This window comes from Elephas maximus, chromosome 8, assembly GCF_024166365.1.
Source record: "Elephas maximus indicus isolate mEleMax1 chromosome 8, mEleMax1 primary haplotype, whole genome shotgun sequence".
NCBI classification, from domain to species: Eukaryota; Metazoa; Chordata; class Mammalia; order Proboscidea; family Elephantidae; genus Elephas; species Elephas maximus.
The window spans coordinates 43,675,258-43,699,017 of NC_064826.1; the positions used below are offsets into that span (position 1 = coordinate 43,675,258).

Sequence of the window (23,760 nt, forward strand, 5' to 3'; positions counted from 1 at the left end):
GTGACTGCTAGTGGTTATGGGGTTTCTTTTTGGGGTGGCGAAAATGCTCTAAAATGAGGTAGTTGCACAACTCTGTGTAAATATACCAAAACCACTGAATTATCTACTTTAAAAAGGTGAATTTTATGGTATGTGAATTATATCGCATTGAAATTGTAAAAAAAAAAAAAAAGAATGAGCTTGACTGCCTGGGTTCCAATCTCAACTTAGCCACCTATTAGCCATGCAACCCAGGACAAATGACTTAACTGATCTATGCCTCATTTTCCCCATCTGTGAAAAAGGGGTAATAATACAACACAATCATTGGGTTGTTATGAGGATTAAAAGGGTAAATGCATGTAAAGCACTTTCAACAATGTCCAGCATATACTAAGTGCTACATAAGGGTAAGCGATTGGCAAAGCTTATAGGAACAGAAATGCAGCAGCTGTTAAAGACAAGCTAGACATCAAAAGAGCAGGTAGACGGGGCAGCTGAGTCACAGGTCCAGCATGTAGGGCCTGGGAATGTAAACCAGATGCTGAGGTGAAGACTGGCTGAATGTGCATTCCTCATATACCAGAGGGCCCAGCCCTGGGGGAAGGCGGGGAGTAGGGAATGAGAAGTCCAAATGCCTGGGCTCTGGCCCTCAAGTCCTGATTTCTGCAGGTCTGCTATGGGACCCAGATATTTGCACTTTTGGAAAGATTCCCTGGAGGTTGTGATGATCAGCCAGGTTTGAGAACTCCTAGCACATACCAAGAGGCAGTCATTAGAACAGAACAAGGGGATACTGTACGGTTTAAAATCAGGAAGGGTGTGGTTCAGGGTTGTGTACTTTCATCCTACTTATTCAATCTGTGTGCAAGGAGCCCTGGTGGCACAGTGGTTAAGAGCTCAGCTTCTAACTAAAGGACAGCAGTTGGAATCTACCAAGCTGCTCCTTGGAAACCCTATCGGGCAGTTCTACTCTGTCCTATGGGGTTGCTATGAATTGGGATTGACTCGATAGCAACAGGTTTGGTTCTGGTTTTTGGATGCTGAGCAAATAATCTGAGAAGCTAGACTATATGAAGAAGAATGGAGCATCAGGATTGGAGGAAAACTCATTAACAACCTGTGATATGCAGATGACACAACCTTGCTTGCTGAAAGTGAAGAGGACTGGAAGCACTTACTGATGAAGATCAAAGACCACAGCCTTCAATATGGATTACACCTCAACATAAAAAAAATCCTTACAACTAGAGTGATAAGCAACATCATGATAAACAGAGAAAATATTGAAGTTGTCAAAGATTTTATGTTACTTGGATCCAAATCAACACCCATGGAAGCAGCAGTCAAGAAATCAAATGATGTTTTGCATTGGGCAAACCTGCTGCAAAAGACCTCTTTAAAGTCTTAAAAGGCAAATAAATACGTCACTTTGAGGACTAAGGTGCACTTCACCCAAGCCACATTATTTTCAATCGCCTCATATGCATGTGAAAACTGGACAATGAATAAGGAAGACCGAAGAAGAATTGATGCCTTTGAATTATGGTGTTGGCGAAGAATATTGAATATTCCGTGGACTGCTAGAAGAATTAACAAATCTGTGTTGGAAGAAGTACAGCCAGGATGCTCCTTAGAAGTGAGAATGATGAGACTTCATCTCACGTACTTTGGACATGGTATCAGGAAGGGTCAGTTCCTGGAGAAGGTCATCATGCTTGGTATCATGGATTGAATTATGTCCCCCCAATAATGTGTGTATCAACTTGGTTAGGCCATGATTCTCAGTATTATGTGGTTGTCCTCCATTTTGTGGTTGCAATTTTAAGTTAAGAGGATTAAGGTGGGATTGTAACACCACCCTTACTCAGGTCACCTCCCTGATCCAATGTAAAGGGAGTTTCCCTGGGGTATGGCCTCTACTACCTTTTATCTCTTAAGAGATAAAAGGAAAGAGAAGCAAGCAGAGTGGGGGACCTCATACCACCAAAAAGCAGCACTGGGAGCAGAGTGTATCCTTTGGACCCGGGGTCCCTGCACCTGAGAAGCTCCTCGACCAGAGGAAGTTTGAGGACCAGGAATCTTCCTCCAGAGCTGACAGAGAAAGAAAGCCATCCCCTGGAGCTGTCACCCTGAATTTGGACTTTTAGCCTACTTCACTGTGAGGAAATAAATTTCTCTTTGTTAAAGCCATCCACTGTGGTATTTCTGTTGTAGCAGCCCTAGATGACTAAGACACTTGGTAAGGTAGAAGGTCAGTGAAAAAGGGGAAGACCTTCAATGAAATGGATTTACACAGTGGCTGCAAAAAGGATCTCAAACATAGCAAGAATTGTGAGGAGGGCACAGTGTTTCGTTCCATGGTACATAGGGTCGCTATGGGTCAGAACTGCCTCGATGGCACCTAACAACAACAACAGTACGTACCTCAGGGAAGAAGCAGAACCTGGACCAAGCAGGCCTGGGCCCACTGGGTCTTACAAGATCCCCAGGGAATTGGGGGGTAGGACCACTGGCAGAGCTGATAATAATTGCAGGAGGTTCCTATACCAGCTGAGGAAAGGGGTGGGGTGGGGGATGCTAAAGTATAGGTAGGTTCTCATACCTGGCCCCTAAAGACATCCTTGGAAAATTTCAGGTTGTCAGTGGAAAAGAGCTGGCCATGGAATAAACAGGGTTGTCATGCCTAAAGGGAATGTCAACTTTGAAAAAGACTCAAATGACAAAGTAGAAGATAGAGCGACAGTGGCATGGCTCTTGAATGTGAGTGATCAGGTCTAAATCAACTAATAGGAAGCATTCGCAAGGTAAGGCTGGACATTTAGACTTAAACGTTTTTTATTACGGTTTTTTGTCCTCCACATTAAGTAAGTTTTCTCTTTGATCTCCTTCCGAAAAAAAAAATCCCAGAATCATAGAAAAGCAGAATCATCAGACACCAGTTCTTCAGGGCCTGGCTTTCGAAGACATCAGTACCCAAACTATCCCACCAAATACTGTAGTTACCATATGCACACCTAACACTTGACGTCCTGTGTCTTCTAATCATAAAAAAAAAAAAAAAAAAAGCATAGTGTTCAATTGGACTGGGTTAAGTGGGAAAAAAGGGCCTAAAGGCTACAGGGACATCTAGCAGAGAGAGCTCTAGGATATCCCAAGCAGGACTTCTGGATCTTAAAATAGGAGAGGTAAACCTGAGGCTCCCATCTACCCTTGTCTGCAGGAGCACCTATGTGTTGACAGCGCTCATGTGGAGTAAGACACTGCTGCTCACCTCAAAGTCGGTGCCTGACAGCCCATTCACCTTGAAGGCCTTAGTGAGGGGGCTCGAGTTGATTATCAAGGGAAATCCTGGGATCACAGGTGACAGTGATGCTGATAAATTCACGGCAAACTTGTATACTGCAGTCTCTGGTGGAGAATTCTCTGCCACGTTGCTTGTAGCTGGCAAGTGGACTAAGTGCAGCGCTTCTCTCTCTGGATTTCAAAAGGATGCAAAATGACATGAACACCAAGCCTTTTACTGGGTACAGGGACTAAACAGTCTGTAGCTACAGTATGTAGTTCGGAGCAATGACGTGACCTGGTCACTCCCCAAGAACACTCTGCCAAGTGCTGGAAATGTGAATGCAAGATCTTCTGGGAGCCAAGAGAACAGCCACCACCAAGCAACCATGTAATCTGCTTCTGCAATTCAGTAACTACAGCTGCTGCTTTTCTCTTGATTCCCTGCTTCCTTCCTCTTTTCTCCCAGTCTGTGGGGAGAGGCAGGGAAAGAGAAACAAGATGCCCTAGGAGACTGACACCCACTTGAAGACCCCAGTCTGGTAATGACATCTTCTCTTACAAGAGTCTGGTAGCTTACAAGAGTTTATTTTCCTTCTCTGTGTGAGTACTTTATTCATGAGGTCATCTAAGAATTGAATGGGCATGACTAGAAAGCCCCAAAATCTTGGTAGATCTCCTTACTTCATTGGTAATCTCAGGGACAATGATTTGCTATTAGTGGATACTATGGGCATCATGAGGAGCCCCGGTGGTGCAGTGGTTAAACTCTTGGCTGCTAACCAAAAGGTAGGCAGTTCGAATCCACCAGCTTCTCCTTGGAAACACGATGGGGCAATTCTACTCTGTCCTATAGAATCGCTATGAGTCAGAATCGACTCAACAGCAACAGGTTTGGTTTTTTGTTTTATTGCCATCATGCAGGGGGTCAACCCACACTTTTTAGTTGATAGGGGAACTCCCGTTTCACAGGGGAGGAAATGAGAGGCTCACGGAAGGCATGTGAGTTGCTTTGGGCTACATTACAGACAGGGAATCTTATAATTTAAGAGAAAATACGTTTCTTCTAGGAAAGCCCTGGGACCATTCTAAGGTTTCCATGATACTCTGCGAGACTTTCCCAGGACAGAGGAGAGCAACAGTCCATGATCTTTCAAACCTCCACAATGATGGTTACCATTTACTCAACATGTCCAGTGTTCCAAGTGGTGCACAATGTTAAATCCTTCATCTCACTTGCTCCTCAAAACAACCCTCCGAGACACGTATTAATGTTATCACTTTACAGATAAGAAGACTAAGCTTACAGACACACAGTTAACAAATCACAAAGCCAAGATTGAAACTAGGTCACATATAAAGGCTGCGTTATCTCCATGTCTTCATATATGCTGTTCCTTCTACTTAGAATGCCCTTCCTCCCTGAAGCCCCACTTGCCCAAACGCCTATTCAAGGAATCCTCTAAATTTTCAGACTATTACACCCATTGCTATTGAGTTGACTCCAACTCATAGCGACCCTACAGGATAGAGCAGAACTGCCCTATAGGGTTTCCAAGGAGCGGCTGGTGAATTCGAACTGCCAAACTTTCGGTTAGCAGCCGTAGCTCTTATTTACTGCACCACCAGAAATCCTACTAAACTATTATCCCAAACAAAGTTTGCATATTTGCAGTTTAGATCTATTTACGTTGTACTGTAGTATTTGTTTACTTGTCTCTCCCCCTTGTTCATTTTTGAGGGGCACACGTGTCAGTGCGCTTTGAGATACTCACATTCCAAGCCATAGGACTTGCAGACTTCTGCTACCATCTCTACAGCTTTCCAGTCCTGGTCACCACTAGCCACTGGGGACAAAACCCCCTGGTGGGAGGAGGCACAGGGGTGTGGTGGGACAGTAGAAGGGTCTGTCCTACCAAAAGATGTAAAATTTCTAGAGGACAAACAGTAGAAAATGTTGGGTTTTTTAAAAGGATGTTTTTAATTTCAATTTGAGAGTGGGGGAAGACCGGGGGAGTAAATGGAAATGTAAAAAAAATTGAAATAAGCACATTATTGATACAAACTTTCAGAAATCTAGTAATTTTCTTTAGTTTAGATACTAAAATGCATTATGCATAAGTTATTTTTGCTGGCAGAATTATCAAGTTTTATGGACAAGGACAGTGCAAAGACTTAGAAATATCAAAACAGTTGATGTTTAGAGTGATGGAAATATGAACAGATTTTTTTAATCTATTAAAACTGACTTTAATATTATAGCATTCTTATGATAAATTAAAACTAGGAAGGAAATAGTATGTTTGCAGTAGAGACAAAAAGTTCCCAAAAATAGTTTTTCAAAATGAGCACAATAATTGATTACCTGGGTGGGTTGGGTTTTTCAGGCATAATTCTCTTACATTCTCTTTCCCACAACCGAAAATTGATAGGCCGTCCCCCTTGAGTTGTTCATGAGAATGTTTCCTCACTGTTGAGCAGGACAATGACAGCCACAAGCAAAATGAAAGGCTGGCAATTTGTCTCAAAGGACCCGCACCTTCTTGCCCATACATCTCTCTTCCTGGTGACTTGTGTCCCTTCAGTCAAGGAGAAAGGAAGCCCTTACGCATATTTAAGCAAAGATGTAACTTGCTGCTCAAGTATAGTTCTTCTCAAGAATAGCTTGGGACAAGGTAGTCAGGTAAGAATACAGTAAAATAAGTACACCCACTCCTCACTTTTTGATATGGTTAGGTTCCAAAGACCAGGTTGTTATACGAAAATCAGTGTTACGTGAAAATGGTAGATGATCACATCAGATCACAAAATATTATGTAGAACACATATGTCCCTCTGCCCCAAGAAGTGGAAAATATAGGTGGTGTATATGACTCACTGGTCATAAAAGGTTTGCTGCCAGGTGTACATTGTTAATACATAAAATAGTCGGATGGTAGATTTTTTACTATTGTTGTAAATGCTAAATGTTGGATAATAAGACAGTCGATAAGTGAGGAGTAGGTGTAACCACTTGCGTTTACTACGCATGGGTGGCTCACTAGGCATTGTGCTAGGTGCTTTACCGCCTGATCTCATCCAATCTCAGCTCAATCCTACGACGTAGATATTGCTGTTGCTGTTTCACACATGAGAGCGAGGAGACACAGAGAGCTTAAGTAACTCAGCAAGTGGCTCTGATGGGCCCTGGCTCACCTCATCTCCATCTTGGAGATTAACCGACTGCACGTACCAACTGTAGACAGTTGATTGTTCCCTGCTTGTTGTGTGATCATCAATCTGTGATGTACTGTGGTTATTCTATGACCTCGGAACAGTGTAGCAAGATGGCACTAGAAGTTGGATCCTCAACCTGGCTGTTAGATCTGGGTGATGTGATCTATAAGAGGCCATTTTTTGGAATAACATAAGAGAATTGTGCTGGAGTATTAGCTTGATGTGGGCTTGGTTATGAGAGGCTTGCTAAGCCTCCACTAAGGGCTTCCAAAACCTCACCCTGAAGGCAGACGAGTGCAGCCACCAACCTTAGTTGTTTCATCTGGGAGCGGGGAAGGCTAGAGTAGCTGTGTTCCCCAAACATGGCCCAGCAGACAGATCCTGGTTTGCTTTGTTAGAAACATTACCCATTGATTTTGTTGCATTAATTGTTACTTTGATAAGACTCTTGGGTCTAATCCTGAGGAAGTACTGGTATTCTAATCCAAGGCATCTGACTCCAAGGATAGGGCTCTTTTCCCAGCTCCGTGCTGCCTCCTTATATGTATAGAGCTTTTCATCATCCTCCTTGAATGGTCATGTTTTGCATGGCAGTGAGGGAGATATTTTGGGAATAGAAGCAGATCTATCCAGTCTTCTCAAACCACTTGTGCTGGGAACTGCCCACTCCACGGATGAATAAAGCCAGACTGTATCCTTGGGTATGTCCTTCCCGCTGGAGATGTTTGCTCTTCTTCTAGTGGCCTCTCTCCCCAGAGAGAAGGCATGTGTGCCAGGGTCATACAACTCAATCCCCAAAACTTTAAGGTAGACACCCTGCGGATACTAATAAGAAGAAAGGTAGCCAAGCTAGGTCCTCCTGGCTCTTAGTTCAATGCCTACTTCCTCCAGGTCCCTTGCTATTAAAAAATACTAGTAGTAGTTGCAGCAGTAGCAATAACAATAATAAGTGGCTATAGTCCACGCCCTAAAAATAGAGCAATGAATGATATGCAAAATTCATGAAGTTGATGTTCAACCCATTCAGTACATAGGTAAGTAAAAGGGGCATGCCCAAAGCCACAGAGATGATCTGTAGCAGACAAAAGGTTAGATGCCAGGGGCCAAGTCTCCCTAAGTCACCACCTGCTTTTTTTCCAAGACTGGTCTTCCAAGTTTCTTTGATGGTCTGAGTGCTGGAGAGCAAGACAGAGGCTTTAATGGAATTTAACTTACACATGCATCTTAATTAAGAACCAAATTAGGATTGTTTGAAGCATACACTCTGAAAATGAAACAGCACGCAAAAGATTTATTATTGGTCACTGCACCCACTGGAACATCTTGCTTGTGTTTGAGATCTGGATGGATGATGTGCTAGCTTGTTGCCCTCAAATCCCAGCCTTGCCAGAAATGGACCAATGCAGCCTCCTCACAGGAGCCTGTAGTGGAGTAATTAAGGCCTCCACAGCCCCAGTTTCAGGGAGGAAGATGACTACCCTGAGCCCCGGCACCAAAAGTGATGATGTTGTTCAAGGTCCCTCCACAGGGTGTAGACACTCTAACCTATCTCTCTGCATTCAATGCCCAGAAAATTATTCACCTGAGACATCACCTAATAAATACCTCTTCATTCTCTCCAGTAACTAATCAAAACAGTAGTGAATGAAATCACGATTATTGTGAAAAGAGCAAGGAATTTGGAATCAGAGCCCTTGCTTCAAGTCTTTGCTTTGCCACTGCTTGACTTAGACCTTGAGCTGGTCTCTAAATTTCTTTGCGGCACCTGCTAACTCTCTCTCTTAGGACTGTGGAGCTGCACTAACAGTGGCTGTTAACCAGGACTTAATTGCCAGAGAAGACTCACAGGACCCAAAATGCCAGTGCTTATAAGTTGGCAATTCACTACAGGAAAAGGACTGAGCATAGTGACAGCATTAAAGTGAGCATATGCATCATGGCTGAAGGCTACCTCCTAGCAAGGGATCCCGGGAGGCCAGGGGCAGACTCCCGTTGTCGTCCCTTCTCTAAGGGCCATGGCAGGATGCACTTGCTCTCTCAGATCAGGAACTACCGATGATGTACACATGGAATACCTTGGATCCAGGGACCCCAAAATGGAACCTCCACTGGGGTTTCCTATATTTTTCTGGTCACATAGGCATATTCCTTCTACGTAATCAGCCTCAATAGCAGAATCCACCAAAGGTCTCACTGAGACCACCTGCAAATCATCAGTCTCGCTGTTATCAATAAACAATGATTACCAGCTAGTATACTCCACCCTGGAACTCCTCAGACCCATGGTTACAAAGCAACACTATTAATCGGTATGCTTCATGCCTTGACCAGGGGTCAGTGCTGGGCAGGAACTTTAGCAAAACAACTCAGGAATTAACTCTCACGACACCTGTGCCATATAAGAAAATGCACATAGTTAATAAAGTATCATAGAATGCCGTTGTTTCAGTATATGCAACTTCCTCTTATTTCTTTAATTTCCATGATGGACACCTTCCTGGATGGGATGTTCACCTACTCCATTTGGGGGGTTTAGGGAGGATGATCCATGCCAGGCAAGGATAATAGGAGGGAGACTTTAATAGGACACAGAAGAAACAACAGGGACTCTACCAGTTAGTCTGTAATTTTTTTCTGACACTGTCTAGCAGAAGACCAGGCCCAGATGAGGGGCTTGAAGAAATTTCCTGAAGAGACCCATCGTGGTCTTATGGATGCTACTCGGTGGACATAGGATGATATGCTTGCTACATTTTCATGTTCCTGCAGATCTTCTAGCTACCAGTGAGTCCTTCTTTCATTAAACATCCTGACATTTTTCATTTTCCTGTTGTTCTTGTTGTTACTTCCCAGTCGAGTTGTTTCCAACTCATTGTGACCCCATGTGTGCAGAGTAGAACATAGGGTTTTCAAGGCTGTGACCTTTCAGAAGCAGACTGCCACGCCTGTTTTCCAAGATGCCTCTGGGTGGGTTTGAACCACCAACCTTTCAGTTAGTAGTCCAGTGCTTAACCATTTACACCACTTAGGGACTCCATTTCCTGAAAGAAATACAAAACTAGTTTCCTGGAAATTTTCTGAGAATGCAGATAGCTTCAGTCTACAGTGAGTTTGAATATGCTGAAGACAAGGGTAATCCCACCCCAGACTTTCTGCTAGGTCCTCCATCTTCTGTGCATTCTGTCTGCATGCTCCTTTGGTACTTAGGAGACTAGAAGACTCTTTTGTCTGAACTCTTTTGCACTGACACAGTTGGGAGTCTTGTCTAGTTTATGTTCTTGTGGGGGTCTTCCTTTGTAAGCCATTGTTGGAATGGAACACTATAGTTTCCCAGAGAGAAACCATTACATTTCTCTCATCTTAATACAGAGCGGAAAGGACAGAGTAAAAGCTAATGTAAATTTAAATGCCAACACTAAACAGTCAGAAAGTATAAATTTCTGCATTTGGGGAGTATCAGTAAACTGAAAAAACACCAGATCCCCAAAAGGATGATAATCAGCAAATATTGGATATCCTCTGTATGTGTGGCACTTGGGGCCGCAGAGCAAGAAGAAACACGAGACCTGTTATTGCAGGCTGACATTCTAATTGAGGAGGTAGGTCAGACACATAACACATGAATTATAGTACAGGTAGTCCCCAACTTACAACGTTTTCAAGTTATGACGCTTGTTTGTTTTCATACGTTTTATCATTAGTAATATGTACTACATACAATCTTGCAGCGTGTGAAAAAAATCATCCTTATGGCAAGAACACTGAATTTAGAACTGGATATCACTAATGTGGAACAGCTCAGAGATCACAAGGAAGGGGAATTGACAGATCAGGATTTAATGGATTTTGAAGAGGAAAGAAATGCTGAAGAAAAAAAATAATGAGGAAGAGGATGGAGAGAAGTTGTCAAACATTTTTTACATTGAAAGGGTTATATAAGTTTTTCTAAGCTAAATCAGGGCTTCAGTTGTTGAAAACATGAACCCAAATGCTGACGCTTTGCTAAAGTTGATAGGCAGATTTGGGAAGCAGTGAGATGTTACTGAGAATTACTTGAAGAAATAAAAGGGCCATACAGACAACTCTCACTAATTTTCTGACTAGAAACACTATCCCTATTCCTAGGGATAATCCAGATGATCCAGAACCTTCCACAAGTGGAGTTGTTACTGCAACTGACAAAATGCCAACTCTTCTTCGTTGTTAGAGTAAATTTTTATTATTGGTGTATTTTTTTATATATGTACGTATTAAAATACGTCTCTAAGTTTATATGCAATGTTTCCAACCCCCCAAAACAAATAAGATTGTATTTATAAAGATACTGATAATAAAAGGCAATAATAATGAAAACTAAAAAAATTAAATAAAATGAGGCATTTGGCTTACATTAAAACCAATTTACAACAGAGTCCTCAGAACCGAACCCCGTACTAAGTTGGGGACTACCTGTATAATAACTCATGCTACCTTTTGTTGAACACTTACTCTGTTTTAAGCATTGTACTAAGCTCTTGGCATGCATTTGATGGTAAGCCAGCCAATAAGAACTCCGGGGTGCAGAGGGAAGAGCACTCACCAAGAGTGAGGACAATTCAAGAAGCCCCCAAGGAGGAAGTGGGACTTCGGGTGGGCCTTGGAGGAAACACAGGATCAAATACGAGGAAAGAGGATACTGTGGGCATATTCTTTCATTGAAGGTTATGATGGTGAGGCCTGTTTCCAAAACCCTGAAGACAAGGTTAAATATAAAAAGCAATCAGCATTTCAGTCCACGTTTTCAAGCAACTGAAGCCCCTGATTTAGTTTAGAAAAAACTTCAGCTATAAAATTCTTTGACATCTCTCCTTCCTCTTTGTCTTTATTTCTTTTTTCTTCAGCATTTCTTTTCTCTTCAGAATCCATTAAGTCCTGATCTGTCAATTCCCCTTTTTCATGATCTCTGAGCTGTTCCACATAGGCAATATCAAAAAAGTGTGGCTGCCACTCTAGAGTCCTCTGTAACCCTGGCGTTTGAGAGCAAGAGTAATGGTCATCTCAGCTTCTCAAAAGAAGACGAAAGAGAAGCACAGTCAGCATCACGGCAGCCCTTCCAAAAAATAGGATTTGGCCTGTTGAAGCAAAAGCATGGTACAGGATGCGGATTTTTTTGGAAGGGAGGGATTATAATGTGTTTTTATAAGAAATCTCAGAATTAATCTGTAAATTTAACATGATGGAATTCTATATATTATGCATATACTACCTATTCAAAAATAAAATTTAATTTAAAGAGCTTAACTTCAATAATACAAGTGGACATAAACAGATCATCCAAGATTCTTGGGCCCCTTTAATAAGGAAGAGGGAGGGTAATAAGCACTTGGTTGAATCTTTGGCCCTTCTATCAGAAGGTATTTTCTTTGTTTAAGACTAAGACTGTAGCCCGTCAGGACCTCAGTTTACCCACAGGATGATTTGCCATCCTCAAGCTGTCCTACAAATTTTCAGAAAAAGGCCAGAATCTCCACAAAGACCAACCTGACATATACCCAAAGCTCTGCTATGGAAATTATTTCCCCAACCCTAGACCTTTGAAGGACTTCTAGCACAGGACAGTTAACGCAGAGGGAAAGGAAGTCTATAGCAAACATGGGCTAGATTGTGGTTCTTTAGGCATCCCTCTTCTCCAGGGTACCCCTCCCCCTGCCCCCAAGGGCTCCCTGGAGCCATACCACCTCACTCCTTGTTGCAGGTAAACCAACAGTTGAACAGGGCCCCCCAGAGTCATCATGCAATGGCACATGCAAACAAGCGGGCCAAGGGATGTTCCAAAGTTAAAACTAGTGGCAAAATGGAGTTCCTACCTGACACAGCACCCAAGAGAAGCAGGAAAATGACTGCTTTCTGCATATTTAAGAGTTCACTTCTGTGTGAGCTTCCAGCATATTATCCGGGAGCTAAATCCACCCTTACACCCAAAGTTTATTCCAGATGCCACTCATCTTCCCCTTCTGGTTTGTTGCCAGGCAATAAATCTAACAAAACTCTGGCAGTAACTAAGGGAGACTCTAAACACCACGGGACTGTTTGTTCTTTAATTACCTGCTTCTGTGACTTCTTGGTACTTGAGAGGCTTCCCAATCTGTCTCAGGCAGCTCGGGGTCCATCTTAAAAGTCCATATCCACTGTGCATCCCAACAGAGAGCTCCAAAAGGGAAGTCAAAAGAACAAAAAAAAGAGCAGACACTGAAATGACTGTAAAAGCTGCTGATAGGTATAGCATGTCCACGGTGGTCTTAATAGCCCTGTGGTCTGGCATGATGTCATTCCAAGAAGCAGGGATGGGGAGGTGGTGATTTTTCTGCTACCCTGAATGGTTGAGTAGGACTCGAAGTTGAAAACTAACTGGCATCTGTTCTCAAGAAAGGAGCCAACAGTGAGTCCAGACCCCTCCTCAAGGCAGACTCAGCAGGGATAGACACCGCCCTTCAACTTATCCATACCGCACCGCACACCCACATCCCTCTAAGAGATCTGTGGAGAGAGATAATTGAAGTGGCAAGGTACCCGTCCACTGAGGAGTGATGGGATGTGGCCAGTCCCTCCAGGGCATCTGCTGGCTTGTACAATGCTTTTATGCCCCCACGCACCCCAAGCCAGGCACAAGGCTTGGTGAGTGAAACACAGGCTGAATTTCAGCCTTTCCTTAGAGAAGAGAAGGATCAATGGTAGGTCAGAGAGAGGATGGTGGTGGAGCAGCCTGTCCTTTCTGTGTAGTGCAGTAAAAATAACAGTGGATACAAGTAGCTAGACATGGGCCATCTCTCCACTCCTCTCACTCAAGAACTGCCCATAAGAAGAACAAAGTGGGAGGCTTCACACTACTTGATCTTAGAACCTATTATACAGCTACAGTAGTCAAAACAGCCTGGTACTGATACAACAACAGACACAGACCAATGGAACAGAATTGAGAACTCAGATGTGAATCCATCCATGTATGAGCAGCTAATATTTGACAAAGGGTCAAAGTTCATTAAATGGGGAAAAGACAGCCTCTTTAACAAATGGTGCTGGCATAACTGGATGTCCATTTGTAAAAAAAACGAAACAGTATCCATACCTCCCACCATACACAAAAACTCACTCAAAATGGATCAAAGCCCAAAATACAAAACTTAAAATGATAAAGATTATGGAAGAAAAAACAAGGACAATGCTAGGGGGCCTAATTCATGGCATAAATACAATACAAACCATAACTAACAATGCACAAACACTAGAAGAGAAACTAGATAAATGGAAGCTCTTAAAAATTAAACATTTATGCTTATCAAAGACTTCACCAAAAGAGTAAAAAGAGAACTTACAGACCGGAAAAAAAATTTTGGGGTACAACATATCCAACAGGGGTCTAATCTCTAAATCTATGGAATACTTCAATACCTCAATAACAAAAAGGCAAATAATCCAATTCAAAAAGGAGCAAAGGATCTGAACTGACACTTTACCAATGAAGACAGTCAGGTAGCTAACGGACACATGAGGAAATGTTAGAGTTCATTAGCCATTACCAAAACCAAACCCAGTGCCGTCGAGTCGATTCCGACTCATAGCGACCCTATAGGACAGAGTAGAACTTCCCCATAGAGTTTCCAAGGAGCGCCTGGTGGATTTGAACTGCCGACCGTTTGGTTAGCAGCCATAGCACTTAACCACTACACCACCAGGGATTCCCATTAGCCATTACAGATATGCAAATCAAAACTACAGTGAGATACCATCTCGCCCCAACAATACTGGCACTAATCAAAAAAATAGAAAATAACAAATGTTGGAGAGGTTTCGGGAGATTGAAACTCTTATGCACTGCTGGTGGGAATGCAAAATGGCACAACCACTTTGGAAAACGATTTGGCGCTTCCTTAAAAAGTTAGAAATAGAAATACCATATGATCCAGCAATGCCACTCCTAGGAATATGCCCTAGAGAAATAAGAGCCATCACACAAATAGACATATGCACACCCATGTTCATTATAGCACTACTTATGCTAGCGGAAAGGTGGATACAACCTAAGTGCCCATCAACAGATGAATGGATAAACTAACTATGGTACATACACACAACGGAATACTATGGAACAATAAAGAACAATAATGAATCTGTGAAACGTCTCACAACATGGATGAATTTGGAGGGCATTATGCTGAGTACGATAAGTCAATCACAAAAAGACATATGCTATATGAGACCACTATTATAAAAACACATGAAAAGGTTTACATGCAGAAGGAAAAAATCTTTGGTGGTTATGAGGAAAGGGAGGGAAAAATACTAGACAACAGACAAGTGGTAACTTTGGTGAAGGGTAAGACACAGTACATAATACTGGGGAAGTCAGCACAACTTTACCAAGGCAGTCATAGTAGCTTCATAGACACATATAAACTCCCTGAGGGACCCAGTTACTGGGCTGAGGGCTGGGGACCATGGTCTCAGGGGACATCTAGTTCAATTGGCATAACATAGTTTATAAAGAAAATGTTTCAATTCCTACTTTGGTGAGTAGCGTCTGGGGTCTTAAAAGCTTGTGAACGGCCCCTAAGATACATCTATTGGTTCCATCCCGTACAGAGCAAAGGAGAATGAAGAAAACCAAAGACACAAGAAAAAGATTAGGCCAAGGGACTAAAGGATCACAACTACCATAGCCTCCACCAGCCTGAGCCCAGAAGAACAAGATGGTGCCCAGCTACTACCACCAACTACTCTGACAGGGATCACAAGACGGAGTCCCGAACAAAGCGGGAGAAAAATGTAGAACAAAATTCAAATTTAAAAAAAAAGAGCAGACTTACTGGTCTGGCAGAGGCTGGAGGAACCCCCAAGACTATGGCCCCCAGACATTCTACTAAGTCAGAACTGAAACCACTCCTGAATCCCACTTCTCAGACAAAGATTAGACAGGCCTAAAAAACAAACAATAACACAGGTGAGTAATCAATCAAATATACGAGACCAAATGGGCAAATCCTGCCCAAAAGCAAGATGAAAAGGCAGGAAGGGGCAGGAAAACCAGACAAATGCACACATGGAACCCAGGGTGGAAAGGAGAGTGCTGTCACATTGTGGGGATTACAATGTCACAAAACAGTATGTGTATAAATTTTTGAATAAGAAACTAACTTGAGCTGTAAACTTTCACCTAAAGCACAATAAAACTAAAAGAAAAAAGAACTGCTTGCTGGAGGAGACAAACCTGGTAGCCCAAGGCTGGTGGCAGCAATGGAGAGGGTAGGCGTTGAGCCAGATCCTCCCTGTTAGGGAAGTTACAAAAGGAGGCCCACAGGCCCTCTGAAGACCATACCTGTGCCCAGCAAGTGAACCAACGTTTGGCACCTGTTTCACTGATGTGACAAATGGCCAGTCAGTAGGAGCCAGAGAAGCCACAACAAACAACACAGATGGACAGCAACAAGGGCCAGCTAACTGGAGACACTGGTCTCTTTTCTTCTCCTCCTTTCCTTCTGTTTACCCTAGGGGAGGATCCAGGCCTTGAAGGCAAAGGGGGCGGGGCATCTCCAAGGCAGATCACACCCTCACACAGGCTCCAAAGTTTCAGAGTCCCAGCCTTAGCTGTATCAGCCTTAGGTAAGTGTGTGCAGGAAGGGGAATGTCGGGAAACAAGATTTAAGTCAAGTTTCAGATACAGACTTTAAAATGTCCTGGACTTTGAAAAACTGAAAGTGACCAGAAAGGAAGTTGTCATTAAGGAGCAAGAAAAAGAGATTCAACATTTCATTTACTATGCCCCTGAATTGAGACTGCTAAAATAAACAAAAACTGTTGCCATTGAGTTGATCCTGACTCGGTGACCCCATGTGTGTCAGAGTAGAACTCTGCTCCTCAGGATTTTCAATGGCTGATTTTTCTGAAGTAGATCACCTTTTTTTTTTTTTTAGATCACTAGGCCTTTCTTCTGAGGTACCTCTGGTAGACTCAAACCAGCAAAATTTTGGTTAGCAGCTGAGTGTATTAACTTGTTTGTAGCACCCAGGGACTCCCTGAGACTGCTAAATACCTAGTTATATCCCCTTCTATGCATGAGGAAACTCAGGCTTGGAGAGGTTGAGTGACTTGCCCCAGGTCAAGCCACTAGTCAGTGGCCAGGCTGGGTTTCTGAGTCCCCTGCTTCCCTAGCTTAGGGCCACAAGGCTGTCTTCCTTTCCAGCCCACCACACCCAAATATCTGCCAAGCCCCTTCTAACCTCTCCAATGCCTCCTGCATCTAATTTTTCCAGTTTTTCTGCTACCGCCCTGTTTAACTTCTAAACAGGTGCTTGCTGTTCACCTGGACTGTCTCAACAGCCTCCAATTCACGCTACAGGGTAATTTTCCAAAAATTACTGCCACATAGTAGGTGCTCAATAAACACTAGCTGAATAAATAAACAACAGTTGCCAAGTTACCAATTCTCACCTCTCAGTTTTTCCTGCCATATTAGTTACTGTAAATAATCCATTTCATGATGCATAATTAAAGCTGAAGTGATGGCTCAGATTAAGTTATGGAAAACGTCAGAATAATTAAGCCTTTGAATTAAAAAAATTCACATCTGTTTAATTTTCATCCTGGCTGCACAACATCTTTCATGTTGCCCTGTTTCTACCAGGATAGCGAGAGAGTCTCCCCTTCCTTCTCCCCAATTCCTATAAATACAGCTTCTGTTTCTAGCCCCTGAGATTGTTTCAGCCATTGCAATAGCTCGTTCATCAGCTCATGACTCCTTCTGAAAGCATGTGGTCCTGATCAGTGAGCCAGGGGCACAGGATCACACAGAGGTTGAGGGGGCCCTGAGGACCTCCCTACCTGCTTGTTCCCTGATCTTTGGCATGCTGAATCCTACAGGTTCCCCCGAGGTCCCAGTAGTGTGGGATGGCTCACAGGTGGGCCAGCACCTTTGGGGCAGGCACCCCTCCAGTTTCACATGGAAGACTTGAGGAGCCTTCTCCCCTTTTATGTCTGGTCAGCAACGGTTCAGGCCCTCAGTGTATTTAAAGGGGCTTCACTGTGCTTCCACTGTTGCAGGTCTGATTTGCTAGCAATAAAGTTTTGTTGCAACATTCGGTGCCTATGGCTGGATTGCTGTTATTGCTGTGGGCTGTGGAGTCAATTTTTGACTCATAGTGACCCCATTTGACAGAGTAGAACTGGCCCCATAGGATTTCCTAGACTGTAATTTTTTTTAATCTTCACAGGAGCAGATCACCAGATTTTTCTTCCACAGAGCTGCTGGTGGTTTCAAACCACCAACTTTCCAGTTAGTGGCCTAGTGCTTTAACCATTGTGCCACCAAGGCTCCTTGGTTGGATTGTTAATAGTCTACAAACCCTTATATAATCTATAATGCACTTGAAACATTATAAACTTAAAATGAGAGGTAGAAGCCCGCTGTAAATGTCCAGGAGTTCAGCTCCTCTAGCAGTTCCACACTATTAGTAGGTTGGGCAGTGAATCTCATCACTGCGTATCCTTTACACCTGTGGGGAAGCTCTGCCTATGGTTCACGTTCATCCTGCAAGGGAACTATGGGCCTTCACGCTATTGTTGTTGTTAGCTGCCATCAAGCTGCCCTGACTCTGGTGACCCCATGCACAACGGAACGAAACACTGCCTGGTCATGCTCCATCCCCATGATCGGTTGCAGATCAGACCACTGTAATAGACAAGGTTTTTGTTGGCTGATTTTCAGAAGTAGGTTGCCAGACCTTTCTTCCTGGGCTTAGCCTGGGGCTTAGTCTATGCTAGTATTTGGGGTACATAAATGAATAATTTTGAGGAGCTAACAAAATAGTTTGAGTCTCTGATATAAGCTCCCAGTGCATATCTGTCCTGCTGTTGAAGAGGGAAACAGAACATGCTCTCATAAGTATTTTCCTAGTATATCTTTTTCTCTCTCTTCATTCTCATTTCTGTGAACATTTTTAGGTATGGTTCTTGATAAATTATATCTTGTGTGTTTTTAATTCAACCTGAATCCCTTTCTTTCAAGAAATAAATATTATCTGCATCATTGTGATTAATGATGTATTTAGCTTCATTTCTACTCTTCTGTTTACTATTAACCAATTTTTTCTTTGAAATTTTTATCACTTTTTCTGATTTATCTTGTATTGACATAGTTGTCATTTTTCCTTTTTTTCATCCTCTATTAACATTGAAGTTCTCTACTTTCTATTTCTATTCTTTTTGTGATTTACATTATTTTTGAGATAATTTATAACTTTATATATTTTTTAATTAAAAATAATAATTTTTTTTATCTTCCTCCTCCCAAAACAAAGAGCTTAGCTAGTTTTTACCTTCCCTCTGAAACATCCCTCCTACTTTCTAGGTTATACAGAATTAAGTTCTTCTCTGTTTTTAAACACACAAAAAAAACTTTTTTTTTTTTTTTTACTGTCAATACCGATTTATACTTACTGAAATAATTTGCATGTTTCTCTGCACTTCTTTGCTTCTTGCATCTCAGTTCTTTTTCCTAGATTCATTTTCTTCTTATTTACATCCTTCAGTAGTTCTCTCAGCCAGAGTCTGTCGGAATTAAGTATTTTTAGTCTTTGTGTGTCTGAAGATATCTTTATTTTATCCTCACTTGTAAGTAATAATTTAGCTGGGTATATGTCTAAGTTGACAGTTATTTTCCCTCAGCTCCTTGAAGATATTTTCTCCTTGTCTTCTTGCATCTATTCCTACTCATGAGTAGTTTGCTGTTAGTCTGAATGTTGTTTTTATTTTTTGTTTTGAGAAATCTGTCTGTTCTCTCCAGTAGCATTTAAGGTTTTCATTTTATCTTTGTCGTTGTTAGGTGCCGTCCAGTTGATTTTTGACTCCTAATGACTCCATGTGACAGAGTAGAACTGCCCCCTAGGGTCTCCTAGGCTGTGAGCTTTACCAGAGCGGATTGCCAGGTCTTTCTCCCTCGGAGCCATTCGGTGTGTTAGAATTGCCAGTCTTTTGGTTAGCAGCTGAGCATTTAACCGTTGCACCACCGAACTTATTTTATCTTCCTTCTATGATCTTTATCATTTTAGATTTTATATTTAGGTCTTTGATCCATTCTGAGCTAGTTTTTATGCATGGTGTGAGGTATGGGTCTTGTTTCTTTTTTTTGCGGATGGATATTCAGTGATGCCAGCACCATTTGTTAGACAGACTGTCTTTTCCCCGTTTAACTGACTTTGGGCCTCTGTCAAATATCAGCTGCTCATAGGTGGATAGATTCCTTATTTTATCTTTAATGTCCTACAATTAAAAAAAAAAAAAAAAGTGGCCATCAAGTTGTGTGTGTCAGAATAGGACTGTGCTTCCTAGGCTTTTCAATAGCTAATTTTTCAGAAGTGGATTACCAGAATTTTCTTCCGAGGAGCCTCTGGGTGGACACAAACCTCCAACCTTTGGTTAGCAGCTGAGCATATTAACTGCACCACCCAGGGACTCCAATGTCCTACAATTACAAAGTGTAATTCTGTTTTGAGACTACAATATTGGCTGTTCTTTGAAAGGCCTGTTATAACTTCCTGTTTTCAAAAGTATAAGTTGACAACTGTTTTTTAAGCTCATATGGTTTATTGCCAACTGAAAAAATGTCCATTGAGTATATAATAGTATTACTATCAAAGTTTGTTTTGTTGCATTTTCAAAACCATAGGCATAAATAGATGTAATAAAAGTGCCCATAAATCAGGGGTCCTGCTGAGTAGTGTCAGATAACCACAAACCTACAGTTTATATGAAGCGTAACTTTAAAATGACAAATTCACAAATAACAAATAAAAATATTTTTTATGATTTTATCATAATGTCTTATAAGTATTTTTGTTTTTAAAAAACTGATTTCCAAAGGGAAAATAACCTAATTTTCAAAGCAATTAATAATAGAAGTTCTTGCAACACAAAAAGTTGGAGTTATATTTGTTTGGTTTGGTTTTGCTTAGCCTTGAGAACTTAACTAGGATTTTCTCCTCCCGTCCCTTTTTAATTAGTGTGCTCTCTTAATGCAATTAAATATTTCAATTCACAAAAATAACTTACTATGCATCTTTTCAGAAACATATTATCCCTTAATATGAGATTCTCCTGTTCGTGCATGTGTGTATGTTTCTGTGAGCGTTTGCATGTTTGTGTAGGTCGTGGGTAAACCCACATTCAAAAATGAGTTCCACTTCAAGCAGTTGGGCTTTAAATAGCCCTCTTTTCTCCTGTGGGTCCTCTATAACCTGATTTAAAGCCTCTGCTATATTAAAAACTAGAAAAATTCTTGTCTTCAGAGCTCCTAACAGATCCACCTTTCATTAAAAGTTTAGAGTCTTTCTGGACATCTAGTTGACTATGCTCATAGGAGTTTTACTAAAAAATGCAGAAAACTGTGTAGAACCATAGAATTTTAGAGCCTGAAAGTACTTTAGAAATCTAGTTGAGTGCTATCCAAGCTTTGCATTTTCTGGATAACAGTTTAAATGACTTGTCCCAACTCACAGAGCTAATCAGTAGAGATCCCTGGAAGGGATATCAGGCCTCTGAATGCTCAGCCCCACTATCTTTCTTCTACTCTAAAAATGTTGGCAATAATAGTAAAAAGAACGACCACAGCAGCAGTACCAAAAAACCCACTGGCATCGAGTCGATTCCGACTCATAGCAACCTTATAGGACAGAGTAGAACTGCCCCATGGGGTTTCCAGGGATGTAAATCTTTACGGAAGCAGACTGCCACATCTTTCTCCCAAGGAGCAGCTGGTGGGTTTGAACTGTCGACCTTTAGGTCACCTAAGTGCTTTTAACCACTGGCTACCAGGGCTCCACAGCAGCAGGAGCAGCAGTAAATGACTAATATTTGTATGTTGCTTTGCAGAAAAGCACTTTCACATGCAGATAACGCCTTCTGCTATGATTAGTTTATTGACCATCACTTAGAACTTGCCAGTTAAGCATTTCAGGCTGATGCCTCCATCTCTCCAGATGATGTGAAAATATAGATGTTCTGTCACAGAAATCTAGCTGTGGAGGACAGTGGCCTGCTTAGTAGGCAAAACACCATGCCTGGACAGGGTCCTAAGGGAGGGCCTGCGGAGTGGGAGTGGATGGTCATGGCTGTTGTCTTGGGGCTGATGTAACAAAATACTACATACTGGTGGCTTTGAAGAATAAAAATTTATTGTCGCATAGGTCTGGAGGCTAGGAGTTCAAATTCAAGGCACCACACAGGGCCATGTTCTCTCTGTCCACTTTAGGGAAAGATCCTTTCTTGTCTCTTCCAGATTCTGGTAGCCCTGGGCATTTTGTTTGTTTGTTTGTTTTTGGCATTCCTTGGCTTTTAGATACATCTTCACATAGCATTTCATCCTGGGAGACTGTCCCCTCTTCACCCTTTTTATAAGACACCACTCAGGAGAGTTTAGAACCTGCCCTTCTCTGACATGACCTTGTTAACTTAACTGATCACAAAGAAAAATCCTATATCGAAACGGGGTCACAGTCACCAGTACAGGGTTAGGACTTCAACATACCTTTTTGGGAGACACAATTCAATCCATAACAGTTGCTATTACAGCACTCCCCAGGGCACGGCATATGGGTGAGTTTTCACAGGTCCCCATGCTTTGGCGAGGTCTGATCCAGGAAGATGATGGTCAGGGAGAAAGAGAAGGTTCTGACAGCAGGTGATGAAAAGGGCCCCAGACCTCAAATGTGTATGTGAGTGAAACTGTATGTGTGTGAAGGTGTTACCATGAAATGACTGGTTTGTAAAAGTGTGCATCTCTTTGAGTGCTGGCTGTCTGCAGAGGAGATGCCCTACGTGATTTTTCACTTATGATATAGTTAAAAGTGGTGGTATGCCTTTGGAGAGGTGGGTGGTGTGGAAGGAGAAGTACAGGTTTTGCAGTTTATTCTAACTCCACAGACTACCAGCTGTGTACTCATATGAATGTTAACTTCTCCAGAGTAAAAAGATAATGAGAAAAAGCAAATGGGGCTGATACCTGCCTCACCTATGTTTGCAGAGGCGTCTTGTCCAATGTAGGAGGAAAAATTGCCTAATGGATATGATAGAAAGTTAATGTTGACTTTGGGAAATCCGTTTACTTGTCTTGAAGCTTAATTTTTTCCAAAACCTGTTGCTCTTCTTGAGAAATTTGCTACTGGAGCACAGCCAAAATGGATGGATGATGGGAGTAGATATTTTGGCTGAGAAAAGGTAACACGATAAAAGGAGGAGACAGGCTGCTGCACTCCCAGGAGAGGCCCAGCTGTGCTTCAATCTTTTCTTCCAAGAAAAATCTTCCTCTGGACAGAGAGAGCAGAACAGACTATGAAGAAGAAATTGACTCCAAGATAACAAGAAATGACAGGGAGAGTGAAGCAATGATGCAAAAACTGTCGAAGATCGCTGGGGGAGGGAAAAGCTGGGCAGATATTCTGATTCCAGCTTCTGCAAGGAAGCACAATGTTGGTCCCCTGCCACATTATGGGTGTTGGGTGCACATAGAAAAGAAATTGGAAGCCAACATGGGTTCACTAAGAACAAGTCTTGCCAGGCCAATTGAATTCAATTCATTTAGTAAATACCTATTGTTGTTGTTGTTAGGTGCCATCGAGTCGATTCCGACTTATAGTGAGCCTATGCACAACAGAAGAAAACACTGCCCGGTCCTGCTCCATCCTTACAATTATTGTTATGCTTGAGCTCACTGTTGCTGCCACTGTGTCAATCTACCTCGTTGAGAGTCTTCCTCTTTTCCGCTAACCCTGTACTTTGCCAAGCACGATGTCCTTCTCCAGGGACTGACCCCTCCTAACAACATGTCCAAAGTATGTAAGACGCAGTCTCACCATCCTTGCTTCTAAGGAGCATTCTGGTTGTACTTCTTCTAAGACAGATTTGTTCATTCTTTTGGCAGTCCATGGTATATTTGATATTCTTCGCGAACACCACAATTCAAAGGGGTCAGTTCTTCTTCGGTCTTCCTTATTCATTGTCCAGCTTTCACATACATATGATATGACTGAAAATACCATGGCTTGGGTCAGGCATACCTTAGTCTTCAAGGTGACATCTTCGCTCTTCAACACTTTAAAGAGGTCCTTTACAGCAGATTTACTCAACGCGATCCATCTTTTGATTTTCCTGACTGCTGCTTCCATGGCTGTTGATTGTGGATCCAAGTAAAATGAAATATCTATTAGGTACCAGCAATGTACCAGACATTGTTGTAAGCACTGAGGATACTACAGA

At 42.2% G+C, this 23,760-nt stretch overlaps 1 protein-coding gene across 3 annotated transcripts in view; it reads right to left on the reverse strand.

Moving 5' to 3' along the window:
* Window positions 1-12,760, reverse strand: part of CDHR3 (cadherin related family member 3) — a 76,545-nt gene extending 63,785 nt beyond the window's left edge. For 2 of the 3 annotated variants that reach the window (XM_049893664.1, XM_049893663.1), the window contains exons 1-2: window positions 12,565-12,760; window positions 3,254-3,456 (exon numbers count right to left, since the gene is read on the reverse strand). In XM_049893664.1, the coding sequence (XP_049749621.1) occupies window positions 3,254-3,456; window positions 12,565-12,745 (384 nt within the window). In that variant the 5' untranslated portion in view covers window positions 12,746-12,760. Of the gene's footprint in view, window positions 1-3,253; window positions 3,457-12,326; window positions 12,462-12,564 lie in introns of those variants that run through there. The other variant, XM_049893665.1, reaches the window with a different exon arrangement.
* Window positions 12,761-23,760: the final 11,000 nt, after the last annotated feature.